Source organism: Leptidea sinapis, chromosome 23 (genome assembly GCF_905404315.1).
Source record: "Leptidea sinapis chromosome 23, ilLepSina1.1, whole genome shotgun sequence".
In the NCBI taxonomy this organism is placed as follows: Eukaryota; Metazoa; Arthropoda; class Insecta; order Lepidoptera; family Pieridae; genus Leptidea; species Leptidea sinapis.
The window spans coordinates 3616294-3635268 of NC_066287.1; the positions used below are offsets into that span (position 1 = coordinate 3616294).

Sequence of the window (18975 nt, forward strand, 5' to 3'; positions counted from 1 at the left end):
ACCTTGTTTGTATGTTGCCTGTTGCAGTTTCTCGGATGCACGCAAGTAGATCAGCCCAAAGGTATCGAGGTGGTGAAGGATGCCATCAAAAAGCTACAGTTCACGCAGCAGCTGAAGAAATCGGAGACGAAAGACGCAGCCAAATGCAAGAAGGTGGAGATTACAGTCTCCGTGGATGGAGTTGCTATTCAGGTAAATATGTTGTGAGATTCAATCAAGTGACATATTATCACAATAAAATTTATGGTAACCAGTGGGAGGCGCCTTTGCCCAGGAAGCCGGCTAAATTAAGGGTACCACAACGGCGCCTATTTCTGCCGTGAAGCATTTATGTGTAAATTGTACTTTGTTTTGGTCTGAAGGGTGCCACAGCTAGTGAAATTACTGGGCAAATGAGACTTAACATATTGTCTCAAGGTGACGAGCGCATTTGTAGTGCCACTCAGAACTTTTGGTTTTTTCAAGAATCCTGAGCGGCACTGCATTGTAATGGGTAGGACGTATCAATTAACATCAGCTGAACGTCCTGCTCGTCCCTTATTTTCATAAAAAAATGGTGCAGCATACTGCGATACACCCCCAATAAAATCGTACCTTTTCCGTTCGTCACCGTGGATCCTAGAGATGGATTAAATAATTTAATTTTGATAATCGTTATATCAATTGGTGTTATATATAATAAAATGGCATGTCTGTACATCAAATATGTTGCCATAAAATAATTAAAACGTATGTTGTACTTATGTGAGACCAGAAAGTAGTTTTAGAACTGACCTATTGTGACAATTCTCTTGTCTTCATAACATTTAAGTGTTTGTTTCATTCCAATAGTAGCGCAAATGGATACATCGAAATCTAAGTGGACAAAGTCGCGTCCGCCGTTTGTATAATATTAATTTGGCAACAAAGCACTTAAACCCCAAAACGTGCGTGAAAAAAATTGAAAGTAGAAAGTCGCATCTATAGACGTGTTGTCGTTCCATAATTCTATTCATAGAGTGGTTTTGGATTCTGGTCACGTTTTGTTCATAACTTCGACCAAAACGGTGGTGACACAAGCTGGTTTCACTTTTAGTAAAACGTTTACTCGATAAGTAGTGCGTGACGATTCGATTTTTAAGACGATGTTTAATTGATTAGTACCTGGACGACCGAGCCTTGCTCGGATTATTAATAAGGTACAAAACTTGAACAAAAACAAAAAAAAACTAATAGGACATCTGGATTCGAACGGGGGTCTTCTGCTTTCCGAATCACCCAATGTCCCATCTGAGCTATTATATAGTCTTGAATATACTGGCGATATTTACCTTTGTAGTCTAATGCTATTGTAGCAGTCTCTCATTAAATCACGGATTAAACTACATTTTTTTTAAATTGAAACCTAGCTAGATCGATTTCTCGCCCCCGAAACTACCTGTATACAAAATTTCATTAAAATTAGGAGCCGTTTCCGATAAGAATATTAAGATAAGAAATATTTTAAATCTGTATATTAAGAGGTAACATTAACTCAAGCCTTTCTCAAATTGAAGAACCCTAAATCATTATTTCTGTCGCGCTAAATCGTGCGAGACTAAAGTCTTCGCGTTAGGGGTAACTGCAGCTCCAACTAAAAATCGTAACTAAATAACTTTATAATCAAGGTTTCTTTCCCAGCAATTTCTTGCTCCAAAAACTAACCAATCATAAAAACGAGTTCTGTGGTATCAATATGAAAGTCATTTATGTTATAGTAACCTTTACCACACAAAAAGTTTTTTGAATAAACTTTGAAATTCCTTTGAATTTCGTAATACATTTGTTTTGAACATTTTCTTCTTCTTGATCTTGTTGTAAGTTTATGTCTGTTCCTGGTGGATTAATTTATGGTTATGACAGTTTCTATCAAATTCACATATGTGCCTATGTACATACATTATCAAGAATGTATTGAGAAGCAACAGTCAAGATGTTAATTTGTTTAAATTTTGCTCTCAATGATTCTTTACGACCAAGGTTATTAATAGCGGGAATAGCTCTCTTCTGCAGATTCTAAGATTAAAGCCAATTAAATCTAATTTGTATTTCACCCATCACTAACCTAAGATTAATATAACTATACACGAGTAAATATTTAAATGGATGATTTTGGCGGTATAAAAGGTTAAACTGAGAATAACAGTTGTCAGATCAGAGATGTCATTTGTCAATTAAAAGGCGAACAAAAATACAACCTGTCAACATGTGACATTTTAGTCTACATATCCAACAAAATTGATTTTTTATTGCATTTTATGTCATGATCGACGAAACAATAATTGTAGATGGATTTGTTTCGGTTTATACATTCGTTCATCATTTACTTTTAAACAGCCATATTCATCATATAAATGCTTGCACCTACCATTATGACCTGTTGATTCCTCCCTTTCCAGTTTTGCACAACACGCCACTGACTTGCATGTCAAGCAACATTCTTCTACGTAGAATCAAACTATGAAATGAATTTATTTAAAACGATGTCCCTTGTAAAACCGCGAACTCACCACACTAACTCTGATATAGGACTCCCGCATGGTCCGAATCTAGTCGGTAGATACCAGCTACGATAAACCGTGTAAGAAATATAATTGCTAATGGAATGAAATTCCTTGTGCATTTTGAAGGACGATACGACAACATCTTTAAAAAACTTGTACATTTGTCTAAAAGACCGCCAACGCTCCTGTGGTTCCTCTGGTGCAACAAGAGGATGTGGGCGGCGGTGAATGACTTAACATTAGTAACCCGTATACTCCTTTGTCCTCTTCTACGTAAATAACAAAACTCATTTGTACGGAAATCCAGTATACTGTAACTTTGTCTAAAAATGTTTCGCGTATTTGCCCTAAAATTGTCTGTGTAATATTCCAGGAGCCTCGAACCAACAATGTTCTACACCAGTTCCCGTTGCACAGGATATCTTACTGCGCAGACGACAAGGGTGCCAAAAAGTACTTCTCCTTTATTGCTAAAGGTAATATTCAAATTCGGCCTCATATAGATTAGATATAGAGTACTGTTCTCACCTCTGGGTGGGGACCAGTACCAGCTTCTTCCATTTGACCGCATACAACAAAGAGCGGCTCAAATCATCGACGATCAATTCAGCCCCGATCGGCTTGATTCTTTGGCGTTGCGTTGAGATGTGGATTATCTCTGCATCTTCTACCGCATTTATCACGGAGAGTGCTCAGAGGAGTCATTCTGGTTGATACTATAAGCAGAATTCCACCAACGGACATTACGTCAAAATGCTGACCCGTATCATAGTCTGGCATTCGACCGCCGCGTGTTTTGCAAGAAATTTCTTGCCACGCACAGCCACTTTTAAACGATACGATTTCGATCATTTGGCGTTGCGTAGAGAAGTTGCTTCAGTGTTTTCTACCGCACTTATCATGGGGAGTGCTCCGAAGAGCTGTTTGATCCGATTTGTTTGACACGCCAAAAATTAAGGTATCATCTCCCCCATCTGGATATGTGGCGCTCCTCCACACTGCGAAAGGAATTTTATTCGAAGGTACGACCAAGCTGTGGAATGGGCTTCCTTGTTTTGTTTTTCCAGGACGATACGACCTCCAAAACAATGCGTACACCTTTCTCAAAGGCACGCAACGCTCCTGTGATTCCTCTGGTGTTGCAAGAGAATGTGGGCAGTGGTGATCACTTAACATCAGGTGACCCGTACGCTCGTTTGTTCTCCTCTTCCATAACAAATAATCACAACAGATCACATTTTGTCGCAGTGAAACATGGCTATCCGGAACTGTACTAAAGCCGCGTTACCTACCACAAACATAACCATATTGTAATAATCTCTACAGGTAGCAGCCCTGTGAACGGAATGAACGGGCACGACAGCGGCGCGGAGAAACATGAATGTTTTGTATTTATATCCACCAAGCTGGCGGCGGAAATAACCCTTACCATCGGCCAAGCGTTCGATCTCGCATACAGGTACGTAACATATATTAATTTCATTATGATAAGAGTGATGAGGTGTGAGAGAGAGATTCGTAACAGAACCAAAGTCACCGACACAGCCTAGATGATTGCTTAACTGAAGTGGCAGTGCGCAGGGCATAAAGCTCGAAGGACAGATGGCTGGTGGGGCAGAAGTCCTCAAATGGCGACCACGTATCGGAAGACGCAGTGTTGGTAGGACCCCCACAAGATGGACCGACGATATCACCGGAATAGGTTGGATTAGGGCAGCTCAGGATCGATCGCCGTGGAGATCTTTGGGGAAGGTCTTTTTCATTATATAATTAATTAGGACCCTAATATGTAAGTGCTGAGGTTGAGCAGGTATCAAATGTAAAGTAGATCCTATAGACGGAGCCGCAACCTGACAGTTGATCAAGACATACCAAGATTTACAATCGATGTGACACTCGGACGGTTGGCTCAGTTGGTATCAGCGCTCGAACGGAACCATATTTTGAATTTTGGTTAAAAATTTAATATGTATAATAATTAATCCCACAAATGAGGGATGTTACTTTAAAATACCAAATTGACAACAATAACAATTAGCTTCAGTCATAATGATTGTAATTTCCAGGCGATTCCTGAACGACAATGGCAAATACATCGAGATACAGAAGTTAACATTACAGAACAAGAAACTCGAGTTACAAATGAATCTCTACAAGAATCGTCTACAGGTTTGTTGTAGAAAAATATACTTTTGGACTCCTTCCACTTTTTATAGGTAGTCATTGGCTCAAACAAATACATCTGTCTACGTGCCGTTAATAATCTGTGGTTGACAGATGTCAGAAGAGACTAAACATTCTCACGAGTTGAAGTCTCTAGTTTTAAATGTATATGTATGAAGGTCTATAATAAATGTCATCCCTTTTATTTCTGTTGTGTTTTCCACGGACACACGATATACATGCGTCAACAAATCAGAGGGCCACTGCCCACCTACCTCCCGAAAAACAGGGTACAAAAGGGAACTTACCATTACCAGTAAAAAATCGTCCTACGCAACAAGGGAGTAAAATAGACCACCTGTTTGCCCGAGCCAAAGACATGCGGTTTGAAATAGTCTTCTTCCATCTCTAGATACTTAACATACTCTGTTTTGTTTCAGGAGTTGTCAAAAATAACATACAAAGACGATCTGTCGGCGTACTTATCTCGCAACAACATAACCGATATCACAGACTTCAAGCCGCCACAAGAGCTAGAGACACAGATCTCATCTCTCACTCTAGCCAACGGCTTCGGCGCTGTCAACGGGAGCAAGACGAACGATTGTGGTGAGTTACGCCTTTTAATAGAAGTGTATTACAGCCTAGCGAAACTCTCTAAGATAAAAGCTATTCACTCGATTGTATGTAACGTGCAGTCATTGATAGATTGACAGATGACGGCCATAATCCTGTAAAAAACGGAGATAGCCGAAATCCACTGCGTTTTAAACAACTGTTCGCTTTCAAACTTAGATTGATCCATATTTCTTCGCCAATCACCATACTGTAATTACTACTATTTCAAACTTAAGTCAATCTGTCAGTCAATATCAATTTTTACTCAGGCAGTCCAGCCTCTTATTACGTAGTATTTACGTCCTCTTTGGTGTATTAGTCAATTATTATTCCTTTACTCCAGTACGTCACGAATCATCTTGTTTTACTTACCAATGAGTAGCACTTTAAGACATCACAACAGGGCTAGGCATTCATCAAAGTAGGTAGGTACTTACCATGTGCATACTGACAGCTTAATGACATGCAGATCGTATTCTGAGTGTACTCAAAAATCAGTGAACTTTCACAGTGAAACTTCACGCTCATCACGTTGATGTCTGGCATTCTACTACCGTTTTGCCTGATTTTTTATGTAAGCGGAGGACAAAAGAGCGTACAAGTCACCTGGTGCTAAGTGATCACCGCTGCCCACATTCACTTGCAATACCAGACGAATCATAGAAGCGTTGCCGGCTTTTTAGTGTACGCTCTTTTTTTATGGGTATCGAGCCGGAAACACCGCACATGGAAGCTCATTTCACAGCTTGGTTGTACGTTGAAGAAAGTTCCTTGCAAACCAACCACACTATTGAGAAATGCCACAATCCAGATGGTGGGGATGATAATTATCCTAATTGGCGTGTCGTGCGAAGGTAGAATTTGGCGACAGGGATCGTGTCAAACAGCTTTTCGGAAAACTCTAGTATTGGATGTAATAATACAATTCGGGGATCTTTACAGGGCATTTCAGATTCCCCGGTGGAGAAACTGGGGAGACCACATCGAACCGTGATAGATACAGGTTATCTGTTACTGAGCCAGATATTGACTGTAATGTTTTTAATCCCAGGTGGTGATGCGATGTCGAATAATTCAAGCGACACGTTCAACTCGAGTAACGACAATAATCTGCTGCTGTCCACTCCACCGCCGACGTACAACGGAAAAACAGGGTGAGTCATCACTAAAGCTAAAATCATCATTATCATCATCATAATTTTAGCCGAAAGACGTCCATTGCTGGACAAAGGCCTCCCCAAATATAGCTATGACGATCGGTCTTGTGCTGCCCTTCCAACCTATTCCGGTGATCTTAACAAGATCGACGGTCTATCTTGTGGGGGGCCTACTAACACTGCGTCTTCTTGAGGACTTTACTGTCCCAACAGCCATCTGTCCGTCGAACTATGTGCCCTGCCCACTGCCACTTCAGTTTCGCAACTATCTGGTGTACTCCGAACTTCTCAAATCGAAGCGAGTTAAATATTCCATTAATTGCAACTCTGTTGTAAAGTTAATTACATTATGGGCAACTTGGATATAGAATTGTTTTTAAAAAAGTTTAGTAACATAAAAAACTTATAATACCTACTACTCGGCTAAGTCGAGTTAGTAAATCTTTTGTGGGGCGATGTATATGCTTTACAACAAGATCCCAGAAAATGTTCAATACAAATGTATTACTTTAATCAAAAGAACTGTTAAAAAATATTTGTGTGGTAATAATGTTACTATAAAATAATTGACTTTCTTAATGATCCTACAGATTGGGTATATTTTTATAGAAAAAACGAAGCCCACTGATTTTCTTGCGACCGTTCTCAGGTCTGACGCATACTTTTTCGAATTAGTGATAGTTTTTGAATTTCAGTAAATGATATAACATCCTATTTTGAATAAAAATATTTGAATTTGAATACACATCACTGTCTCAAGTCCGAGCGCTAAGGGGAAGGAATTTCGTACGTTGACCTTTTATTACCTGTCCCTGTCACTCCCGTGTAAATATAATGCGTCTCGCTCGCACAGATGCAATGACCCACTGATTGTAAATATTTTAAAGTGCGTGGAAGTGACAAAGACACGTAATAACAGGTGAACGTACGAAATTCCTCCTGGTTAGCGACCGGAATTTAATAACCATTACCCGGAACTAAGCAAGGCGTCTTTTAACCGTCGATTTTGTTTTCAGAAAACACTTTGGCGAGTTGTCAACGAACAAGAATCCCTCTGTGGGGACGAAACTTGAAGGACTTCTAATGAACTCCGATTCTGATAGTGGTATGTATCTGTTACTGATGAGTGTGGTCCACTTTATGGTAACTGAAAACAGAAGTCATGCATTGCAGTTGTCTACAGTGCTGTTTTCGATGATCTATTTTCCACGTTGAAGCATTGTTTGCAATCTTCCTTGCGTAGGCCAGTTCTACTTGGCTTTTTTTTTATTGAAAAGGAGAATAAACGAGCGTACGGACGCCTGTGGTATCTAGTTGGAGCGCAGCGGAGACCAATCCTTAATCTAAGGTTTTACTCTTAATTTAAATCTAAATACTCGAGCCAGTCTCGAACAATGTGTGACATTGACGTGCCATATTATGTTCTGTTAAAATTTGCTAATAATTGAAATTAGAATGCCGGATTGCCTAATATAACTTTGTAGAAATAATACTACAAGAAATAAGAACTGGGATCACAGATCATCAGTAAGTATTTTATTCATTTCAATATTAAAGAACACGAGGCGTATGTCCCAAAATTTGAAAGATGCCATTGAATGTCCAGATGCCACGCACACAAGCATCTAATAGTTGCCGTAATAAAAAAGCTATTATTCTTAGGTAGTGCGGTATCTAGTTGGAGCGCAGCGGAGACCTATCCTTAATCTCAGAGTACAAAAACCCGCTGAGTTTGTTGCGCCCGTTCTTCTCAAGTCTGAGGCATTCATTTTGGAATGGGTGGTAGTTTTTTGACTTTCAATAAGTGATGTCACATCCTATTTTGAATAAAAATATTTGATTTTGAATACATAGTACAGTTTTAATACTGTTTCATAATATGTAAAAGTAGTTTTGCTTATGTTAATATTATGTGCTCGTTTCAGCTGTTAATTTTGTTAATTTATTTCCAGATTTTGATCCTCGCGCGTTTGAAACGGAGCCAACCAATCGAGTTACGTCGACCTCGATCGAGAACCCCCTCACCCCGCCACCGCCGCTGCGTAAGTTACACTCCTGCTGAACGTCCTGTTCATCTTGTCCTTTATTTTCATAAAAAATAATGTAATTTATACGTCTAGATAGAGTCTCTCGCTACTAGACAACCGATGAAAACGTGAAAAATTATCTCTTACACTCGCGATTTGTATGACACTTTGTGTTAGTGTGCGTGCATTGCTCAAAGCACAGGTAAACTGTAAACTCAAGTTAGTTCGACGTTTTCACAGATGTATGACAGCTATCTAGACATACACATGATCTTAGAACCCAGGCTGAAAGTCATCTATCATAAACATACTTTATACCTCCAGTCTGTCTGTATGTGGTTTATAAAAGAAATCATAAGTAATTCGACTGTAAGGATACTTAATAATGGATATTATTAAATATCTATAATGGATATAAAATTAAATTAAATTTCTTTATTCATTTAGGTACAATTTGTACTCTTATTAAAGTCAACTTTGATGCCATCAGTTTTAGACTGACTTTCAAGAAACCTTGTTCTGAAAAGTACCGGCAAGAAACTCAGCAAGTTTTCTCCTCCCTTATATTATATATATTTATGTCGGAGAAGCATTGTTCTCGTTGACACCGTCATTAGTGGTTGGGGACTTAGTGGGCGTCATCAGGGTAAAATGCAAGCACAAAACACGATGATCTCAGTTTTACACTATTTTAATTTTAATTTAAACAATATTTTGTCACTTCACAATATTGTTTAAATTTTTCTTCATTTTACTTTTTCTTTTCTTTCTTTCTCTATTACTTGAATGTCTCCTCAAAATGTCGGCCTCGCCCAAGTCAAGATGGCGCCTTGACCCCGCTCGAGGCTCGTGCTGTTCCCTGATTGGTCGTTACGCAAATTAAAATATTCCTAACTTTCCTGTTTCCATGGAAACAACAATCAACCCGACTCATACCTTCCTCCGACATATATATATTATATAACGGAAGTACTGTTACATGATGTTTGGATTTTAAATGAAAGACAAAAAGGAAGACCTAAGTCTGCAGATAGGTACCTATATAGATTTATAATGAATAAAACATACATTGTAGGTCTTATCGATTATAAATCCATACTACAGTTCAAAGAGGATGTAAATACTCGGTAATAAGAGTCGGCACTGCCTAAGTAAATATTTAAACTTAGTTTAGTATGAAACGTGCAGTCATTTGACGTAAGTTTGAAATAGTAGTACCTAATATGGTATTGGCCACGAAGTATAATTCGGCTAAGTTTGAAAGCGAACAGTTGCCATAGTAGATTTCCTTTTTTTTTTTATAAAATTATAGCCGTTATCTGTCAATCTATCAGTGACTGCACGTTTCATACAATCGAGTGAATCGTTTCTTTCTTAGAGTTTCGCTAGGCTGCTACAGTTTCACTAGCGGTGCCGAATATAAGCGAAGAACCTTAATATTAAAATAGTCTGTACCCCCTTATTCATAATGGTCCGCTAACTTTAAACCGCCGCTAAGGAGTGTTTTTTCTCATTCTGACTTACGTCAATAGAAGAACACAGAGTGCGAATTAACAATGCTTTAAGTTAGCAGACTATTATAAATAAAGGGGTAAGAGTTTGAAATATGTATGTGTGAATCGCCCGTGAAATAGGCTAAACGTATTTTTTTTGCAATAGTAAAAATAGGTCATATTTTTACGAGTATTCAACTTTTAAAAAATTGTTTTATTGAATGAATAAATATTTATCTCGACTTTTTTACAGTTGCCCCGCCGCCAAAAACCGCAAAGCGCCACAACACACCGACTCAACAACAAAACACCCAGATAAACAACGACATATTCGGCTCGACGCCATTTTCTATTCCGAGTGGAATTCCCGCGCAAAACCAACCCATACAAGCTGTCAACGCCAAACCGAACTATGACATTAGCGACTTCAACCTCCAAACGTCAGTCTTCAACTCGTCAAATGGAATGAACGGAATGAATGGATACGACCCGTTTGACACGCAGAAGGCGAATAATATATTTGGGAATGGCTTCGGGAATAACTTCAACGGTTTTGGCAACTTAAGCGAGAAGCCAGCTGTTGTGTTGGACAGCGGTTTCAACGGGTTCCTAGACAAAACCATTTCGGATATGAAGGTTAGTTAATAACAATGTTGTAAAAAATCTGTTGAAGATGTAAAAATGTTAATATGAAACACTAAGTAGCGACATTGGAATGAAGTTACTAGATATTGAAACTATACTAACTCCACCCCTAAAATGGCCGCTTTATTCTTTTTTATTATTTAGTCTTTTTATACTTAAATATATTCGAACACAGAACCCTTCTTATAGACCAGTTGATCTCTGAGGCTGAGATCTATATACTCAGACTTTACTTTCGTAAAACTTAGCTGAGTGTGATAAAACGCGAACTCGGCTTTGGTATCGGGCTGTCTTAGCTAACACTCAACATAAATTCAGTTGTCAAATGACTGAAAACGAAATCAAAAATTACCCTGAGATTATACTCAGCTTAGTTTTAGGTAAGTAATGTCCGAGCAAAGTAAAATAGCTGATTGTCCCTCCAGGAGTGGGTGCTCCCCTCTGGATCATATTCATTGTTCAATCTCTCTCTCTTTGCTGCCGCCAGCAGCCCTGGTCGAAACTGAGACAAAAATATGCGCCGTTTATCGTGGACATCTGTTACTCTGCTATCTGCAATGTCTGTCACATATAACAATTATGTCCACATTTTCCAAGCAAACTTATAAACAGTGAGTAATAAATTTAACATAAATTATTAAGCGAAAGCTCGTCAACCGCAGATGTCTGCCTTTATCTTCACAGATTGACATTTATTACCTACATTTTCTATGGTCCTGATATTCTCCTCGGCTTAGGCTTGGTTCTACGGACCATCCCATTTAAGAACATCTCCGTCCTATGTTGGGAATGATAGAGTTAATAGAATAATAATGGACAGAGTTAACTCCTTAAATAATTCCATATTTTTCTATAATATTATGATAGTTTTTTGCTTAAGGTAGACACACACTTTCAATATTTTATGAAAAATTTGTCGTTTATTTTATTTTATTTTATTTCTTAGGGACAACAAACAGTTCACACAATACATTTTACAATTTCAAATTAAAGTAGATATTAAATTAATTTTAGTGAGAACCCACACCGTTATCCACAGGTTAATTTTATAGTTACTGGTATCTTACATGATGAATAACAAAGTTTAACATTAATTAAAGAAATATTTACAAACATAAAGAGGAAAGAAATATAAAATTAGATGTCTTAAAACTAAGTTATTTACAAAATTTACTTTATATTTAAACAAAAGAGTTACCTAATGCGATTTTATATGTATAAAAAAACTATATATATATATATATTAATCCAGTTCACTTAAAATATCATAAACTTGCTTTTTAAATTTTGGTTTTGTTGAAAAGAAAATGTCAAGGTCATTAAAAAGTCTGTCATGTGTGTCGACTAATCTGTGTAGTGGGGCGCGACCGCCAGCGTGCGTGCGGTAGCGCGGCGTGTGAAATAGCCGCTGCGTGCGCACCGCCCGCCTATATGCTATGCGTGGAACTGCGTAATTAAGTTTATTGTTTAGTTCTATGCAATCATATATATTGTGACAAATATTGTACAATGTCATTGCACCCAAAAGAGTACGCCGATTGCGTAAGCTAAGAAGTTTATAAATTTCAAGCAATTGACTGTACGTTCGTTTCGTACGCCCATATTGGATATCAATTCTACTAAGGAATTTACTTTGTATTCTCTCCAAAGTGTCAGCATATTTATTAAATAAGGGGTTCCATACTGGTGTGGCATATTCTACTTGGGAGCGTATAAGTGTTGTGTACAATATTAAAAATGTTGAGGGACGCTTAAAGTCACTGCATGACCTCATGACGAAGCCGAATAATCTGAGCGCTTTATCTCTGATGGTACTTATGTGTTGATCTAGATGCAGTTTCGAGTCTAATAGAACTCCCAAATCCTTAATTAATGAAACGCGCTTTACTATAGAGTCAGATAGCTTGTAATTATTTGTTATAACGTTTTTATTTTTTGAAAAAGAGATGGAATAGCATTTGTCAAAATTAATTTTCAATTTATTGCGATGGCAGAAAAGGATAAATCTATTTAGGTCCTGCTGAAGTAGGTCGACATCAGACTCATTGCTAATACTTCTATAAATTTTTAGGTCATCGGCGTACATTAAGAACTGTGAGTTCTGGAAACAATTTTTTATGTCATTAATATATATAACGAACAATAAAGGACCTAAAATGGATCCCTGTGGGACCCCAGAAGTTGTGTTTACTATGATATCTGATTTATAACCATTAATTACAACTACCTGGCTTCTACGAGTTACGTAAGAGGAGAACCATCTGAGTAGATTTCCTCTGATACCATTAAAAGCTATTTTATTGAGAAGCAGTTCGTGGTCCACTTTGTCAAAGCATTTTTGAAAATCAGTATATACAGCATCGATTTGCACGCGATGGTCCAAATGCTCAAACAAATAGTTCGTAAAAATTAATAGGTTAGTAGTTGTGGATCTACGTTTCACAAAACCATGCTGTTCAGGGATTATCACACTGTGTAGACTAGGATAAATAATGCTGTGAACCAGGGTTTCAAAAACTTTTGATATTAAAGAGAGTATCGAAATAGGTCGGTAATTTTCGATATTTTGCTTATCGCCACTTTTATGAACTGGTGTTATATATGCTTGCTTCCAGATATCTGGAAACAAGCCATTTTTTAAACAATTGTTGAATAATATATGAAGCGGTTTTGTCAGAGATCTAGCTGTAGACTTTAAAAATATAACAGGCAAACCATCCGGTCCTGGCCCCTTAGACTCGTCTAGGTTGCTTAGTGTTTTAGTGATTGATGTCATCGAGATTTGTATCTCCGTTATGAGAGTGGAATTATCAGCAAGGGTAGTGTTCGGCAGCCAGTTGTTAGTGTCTAAGGTTGAAGGTTCGTAGACTGAGTGGAAGAATGTGGCAAACAAATTACATGTATCAATTGGGACGTCAGAGGTACTATTCTTGTAATACATGTTGGCAGGTATAGCACTCGTATTTTTACGCTTAGATATGTAAGTCCAAAAATTTTTTATATTTTTGGTGATATTTTCCTCGATTAATTTAATATGATTAAGATAACATTTGTTGCACTCCTCTTTGAACCTGGTTCGATATAGAGAAAATATTTCGTAATCGCAAATGTTATTGTATGTTTTCCATTTTTTCCAGGCTTTTTCTTTGTTCTTATAAATATGTACTAAGCCTGGGGAAAACCAGTAAGGAAACTGTGTAGACTTATAACGGACTGTAGGGATATGCGATCTAATTATATCATAAATCAAATTATAAAACCTACGCACAGCCATATCCGTATCAATGTTGCATAGCTCGATAGACCAATCAATTTTATTCAGTGCTGTATTTATAGTGTCATAATTAGCAGCCTTATAGTTAAATTTAAGCATAGTAAGACGTTTCATAATTTCATAACTAACGTTCAATTTTATATTTACGTTGAATGAGGGGTGGTAGTTATCTGGTGGTAATAGGTAGCCACACGGTTGGACCCAACACTCTTGATTGGATATGCATAAGTCAAGTATGCGTCCAATATTATTTTTAATATCATTAAATTGTCGTGAGTCAGATAAAGCCATAAATTCAGTTAAAATGTCACCGGTTTTGCTCGTGCATATTCCTAGCATGCCACAACTATTGGAATCACTGTATATCCATTGCACATTAGGTAAATTATAGTCACCTAGTATGTAGAATGATTCAATGTTGTTTTGTACTACTATATTACGCAGTGTTTCAAAGTGCATAGCATAAAAGTCTTCAGTAGTATTTGGTGGTACGTAGGCTGCGCTAATTATATGTTGCTTTGCACGAGATCTGGACGGCAAGGCGACAATTACATGTTCGATAGCTCTAGCCGTAATTGCCTGGTTAGGTATGGCCACGGTAACCGGTTTGAGCTCGCGCCTTACGGCGATAACCACCCCACCTCCGTCTAGCTTGTTAGTCGCTAAGCGATCGCGGTCACATCTGAATGTTATGTATCTGTTATCAATGAACTCTGCGTCATTAATATCGGAAGTAAGCCAGGTTTCTGTTAAAACAATGATATCATATGAATGTGACAGTATGTTCATGTATAAAGTGTGAAGCTTAGTACGGAACCCCCGACAGTTTTGAAAGTATATTGAAAAATTGTTATTAGCCATTATATTGAGACACAAATTTCATATGCTAGGTTTGAGTGCAAGTAAATGCCAGTATTTAGGTATTTAAATGAAAATAATATATAAGTATTTGAAATAAAGCGATTATATATATACATACAGTCAACACTGTGAATCATAGTTAAGAAAAATTGTGATTGCTCAATTACTGTAATATTATTATGATCTATTTTAGACAACAAGGTGTCAGTTTTGTGAATTATTTGTTTGGATTTTACGGTTCTTTGTGTGCAAGGTTGAGATGTAAGGTAGATATGGAATAAGTGAATCGATATAGTTTTTAAAGTTATTGCTATACTGGAATGATTGTGAATGAAAAAATTTAAAGAGTAGTAATAAAGAGGTGATTTTGAGAGAAAGACATAATTATTTTTTACAATGTGATTAGTGGATAACGTTTTTACCTTTATTTTAACATCAACCCGTAGTAGTGGTATTGGACGAGCACTGTGATATACTCTTAGTAAATTTGGACAAATCATTTTGATTTTTAATGGCAAAAATGGGTGATGTGTCCGATCGACGAGCCAATATAGTAGCATTTCTAATCCAAATATATTTACATCCGTTTTTTCTGGCAGCTGCTTTGCTTTCACGAAATAAGCATTTATTTTTTAATGTTAAATGTTCGTTCATATATATGGAACGAGAACTGCATGTGAAACCTAGTTGTTCAGTGTTAAGGCCTTTAGACATACGGAATGCACTAAGTATATTGTCTCTAGTCACACGCGATGATAACTTGACAATTATATTTTTCGGACGAATGTTATCTTCATTGCGGGCATGAGGAACACGATGTATCGAAAATATACTTTTAGGATCTATATTAAATTTGATAGCGGTTCCAACAGATTCAATTATGGATAATAAGTTTTCACCTCGCTTCTCGGGTACATTGCAAAGTTCAATGTTACATTGCCGTGATTGTTGCTCCATTGAATCTATTTTATCCTGTAAAAACTGTACTTGTCCTGATAGATTGTTTAAGGCAGATTCATTAGAACATTTTTTCAACTCGGTATGATCATTATGTATAAATTCCAATGACTCTTTTAAAGACAATATATCCTTTTCCATGCATTCTTGTTTCGAGTTCAAATCAGAAATATGACTACGTAAGCTAGAATTTTCTGCACTTATTTCATTGAGTTCTTTTCGTATCTCTCTGGTTATTGTGTTTAAATTTATTAATTCATTTTTCACTAGTGAGTTGATGTTATCATTGATTTTTAATATATTTTCTGAAAGTTCAGAGCGTAGATCAGACAACATACTACTCATTTTGTTTGAGATTAATTCCTCGAATTTCTCAAAGGAAAAAGAATGCTCATTTTCAGTCCTTTTTCTTTTTCTTAATGTAATTTTTGATGTACTCGACTCTTCTGACGCACTTAGGTCGGGATTTGAATGGTACAGTTTTTCTGGTGTGCGAAGCATGTTTTTCTTTTCCTCTTGTAGAAGTGTATCTTGATAGAGAGAGATAGATTATACAGTACTTACACTGCTAATTTACAATGACACTGCACAAATGACTGAGACTTCACACAAAAATGATACTTATTCAATCTATTTGGATTAAAACTAGTAACACGACCGATACCTGACAGCTAGGCTAGCTAGCTAGCTAGTTTATACTTTTGAGATCGAACGTCTTGTGTACATTTGGGATTTATTGAGTATATTATATTAATTTCACCAAGGAAATGATCAAATAATATAGACTTGAAAAATTATGTGCGCTTTATGATTTAGATATAAATTATTAATAAATACATTTTTCAATACTTGCAAGATATTTCAAAAACTTTTCTCTTTTAACAGATATTATAAAGCATGGTAAGTTATTATATCGTGAATATTATTAATTTTTCGACTCATACATTTTTAAAGTGTCTAAATATGGCAGTGGGTTTATGATAATAAGACAATGTTAATTAACAGTTAACTAGATAGTTCTTAAGCTTTAGTATTACTAAGACTATGCGATTTATTTTCTCTCTATTTGTTTGTCATTGCCGAGAGGTCCGATTTTTTATAATATCAATATTTTTTTATCATATTATTCAAAATATTACAAAAGCCGATTTATCCAATATTTAAATAAATTATCTGTATAGAAAAATTATATTTAGTTGGAACTGTACCGAAACAATAGTTACTAAGATAATGATAATTTGCGCCCTAAATACACACTAACATATAGACGAACAAAGCTAATAGTTCCTTAGTATTTTGAATATAAGCTACTAGCTAACGAAAAGATTGACAAATCAAAATTATTCACACATTATTGGTCTACCAGGTCGTCGCTAGTATATTCTGAGTCTATGGTTAAGTCACTCTCTATTACTGCTTGAATCTATATTTTATATATAATGCCCTTAAATAATACAGAGAGTCGAACTTTTATTATACATCCTAGCGTGAGAGGTGCGAAACATTTTATCGTACATATGGTATTTAGTTACTATACGAAGTAGTTAGTCTTGTTAAGCGCTTAGGTCTATGAGACTGCTTATTCGGCCAATAAATTAAGTCAATAAAATAATTACATAATGAATATGTAATAATTATTCACCTCATCGTGTTTGCTAATTACTTTCATTTTAGATCTCACTAACCAGTATTTTGTTTTCAGGACGGCTTCAGTAGAGGGATCAGCTTTGGAAACGAAGATTTTTCAATAGATAACCTAGATCCCCTAAAGAAAAACTGAGTGTTATTATATTTACTAGTGAAATATATTCCTCCGAACAATTCACGCAATTTAGTTCACGAGAAATATAGTAAGACATTAAGAATATGAATTATCGAATAGATGTAAGCGTTGCGCGAAATGTTCAGACGATAGAGTGTTGCCATTGTATTGGTTACAAATTCTCCGTGATAATAGGTAGTTTTTGGTAGAATATTGTCTTTTATATTACAACACATTTATCTACGTACAATAATAATTTAATAGCTTAAAGAATTCTCGGAACCGTCAATTCGGTGTCATTGTTAAGTATTTGTAAAACATGATTGACAATAAAATTCAATTTTGTCTAACACCGAACTGTGTTAAGAGTATTCACAATATTATCTCATTATTTATTTTTTTATTGGCTGATAGATAATTTATTTCTTTAAATTAAATATTTTGTGAAGCCAATTAAACGAATATAATATGTCAATTGTTATGCATCAATATGTCATATGTTAACTTTGACCATAATAACTGTGAATAAGTTAAATTGCATTAATTTAACAACACAAAATTAAAGTCCAGAATGCACGTTACGCCTTCACTTTACGAAATACTGGAATCCAGAAAATGAAGAAGCGTTATTTGTAAAGCTTTCGGTGTGATTAACTAGTATATTGAATTGAATACAATTTTAAAAAATCAGTCATGTATTGACAGCAGCAATTGATCGTTTCGAGGGTTCTTAAGGCGCTCAATGTCATTCCAAGTGCCTTTAGGAGACAATAAAACTTTCGATATTTACAGAAAATACTAGAACGTAAGTATTAGATGTAGGGACCAAAATTTTTGATAGATTTGAAGTTCGTCATATATTCTGTGATAATTATTTGCAATTTGGGGAGCTTCACGTCAATGTATTAGCTCAATTGAGACCTTGTATATAATAAAGAGAATTTTTATATCTCGAATAGTAGTGGTATGTAATAAAAAAACTATACTTTTAAATTATTGTAAGTGCAAGGAGCCCTTTATAACATTCCATGTAATTTTTATAATAATGAGTATTTTAATATATAGATATTAGGTTACGCCTGTTGTATTTCTGATTAATGAAATATTGTAACTAATTTTATTTTTAAGCCAAAAGATACATAATGCGTATTTTGAAAATAAAAATTTATGTTATTATATGTGGTTGTTTTAATTATTAAAATGTAATTAAATGAAATTTGATTGATTGTAGAACTTTTTGGTTTCCAAGCCTAGAATAACGCTCCAAAAATTATCACCTAAAAAATGGCAAGCGCCTGTCAGCCTGAGACAAAGGCGCAACGTCTAATGTGCTTGTCAAAAAATTGGACCCACTGTTCAAACTTCAAATCGGAACATACAACGGCACCTACACGGTTATAGTTAACTTACATATAAACAGGCCTTAGATTAAGGATTGGTCTCCGCTGCGTTCCAACTAGATACCGCACTACCTAAAAACAATAGCTTTTTATCAC

The 18975-nt window shown here is 36.2% G+C and overlaps 1 protein-coding gene across 3 annotated transcripts in view; it reads left to right on the plus strand.

Annotated features, from left to right (window-relative positions):
* Positions 1-18657, plus strand: part of LOC126971380 (PTB domain-containing adapter protein ced-6) — an 82759-nt gene extending 64102 nt beyond the window's left edge. For all 3 annotated transcript variants that reach the window (XM_050817685.1, XM_050817683.1, XM_050817684.1), the window contains exons 3-12: positions 28-192; positions 2896-2998; positions 3849-3981; positions 4589-4691; positions 5126-5294; positions 6355-6457; positions 7477-7565; positions 8413-8502; positions 10234-10616; positions 17420-18657. In XM_050817685.1, coding sequence (XP_050673642.1) covers positions 28-192; positions 2896-2998; positions 3849-3981; positions 4589-4691; positions 5126-5294; positions 6355-6457; positions 7477-7565; positions 8413-8502; positions 10234-10616; positions 17420-17497 — 1416 coding nt within the window. In that variant the 3' untranslated portion in view covers positions 17498-18657. The remainder of the gene's footprint in view (positions 1-27; positions 193-2895; positions 2999-3848; positions 3982-4588; positions 4692-5125; positions 5295-6354; positions 6458-7476; positions 7566-8412; positions 8503-10233; positions 10617-17419) is intronic.
* The last annotated feature ends 318 nt before the right edge of the window (positions 18658-18975 follow it).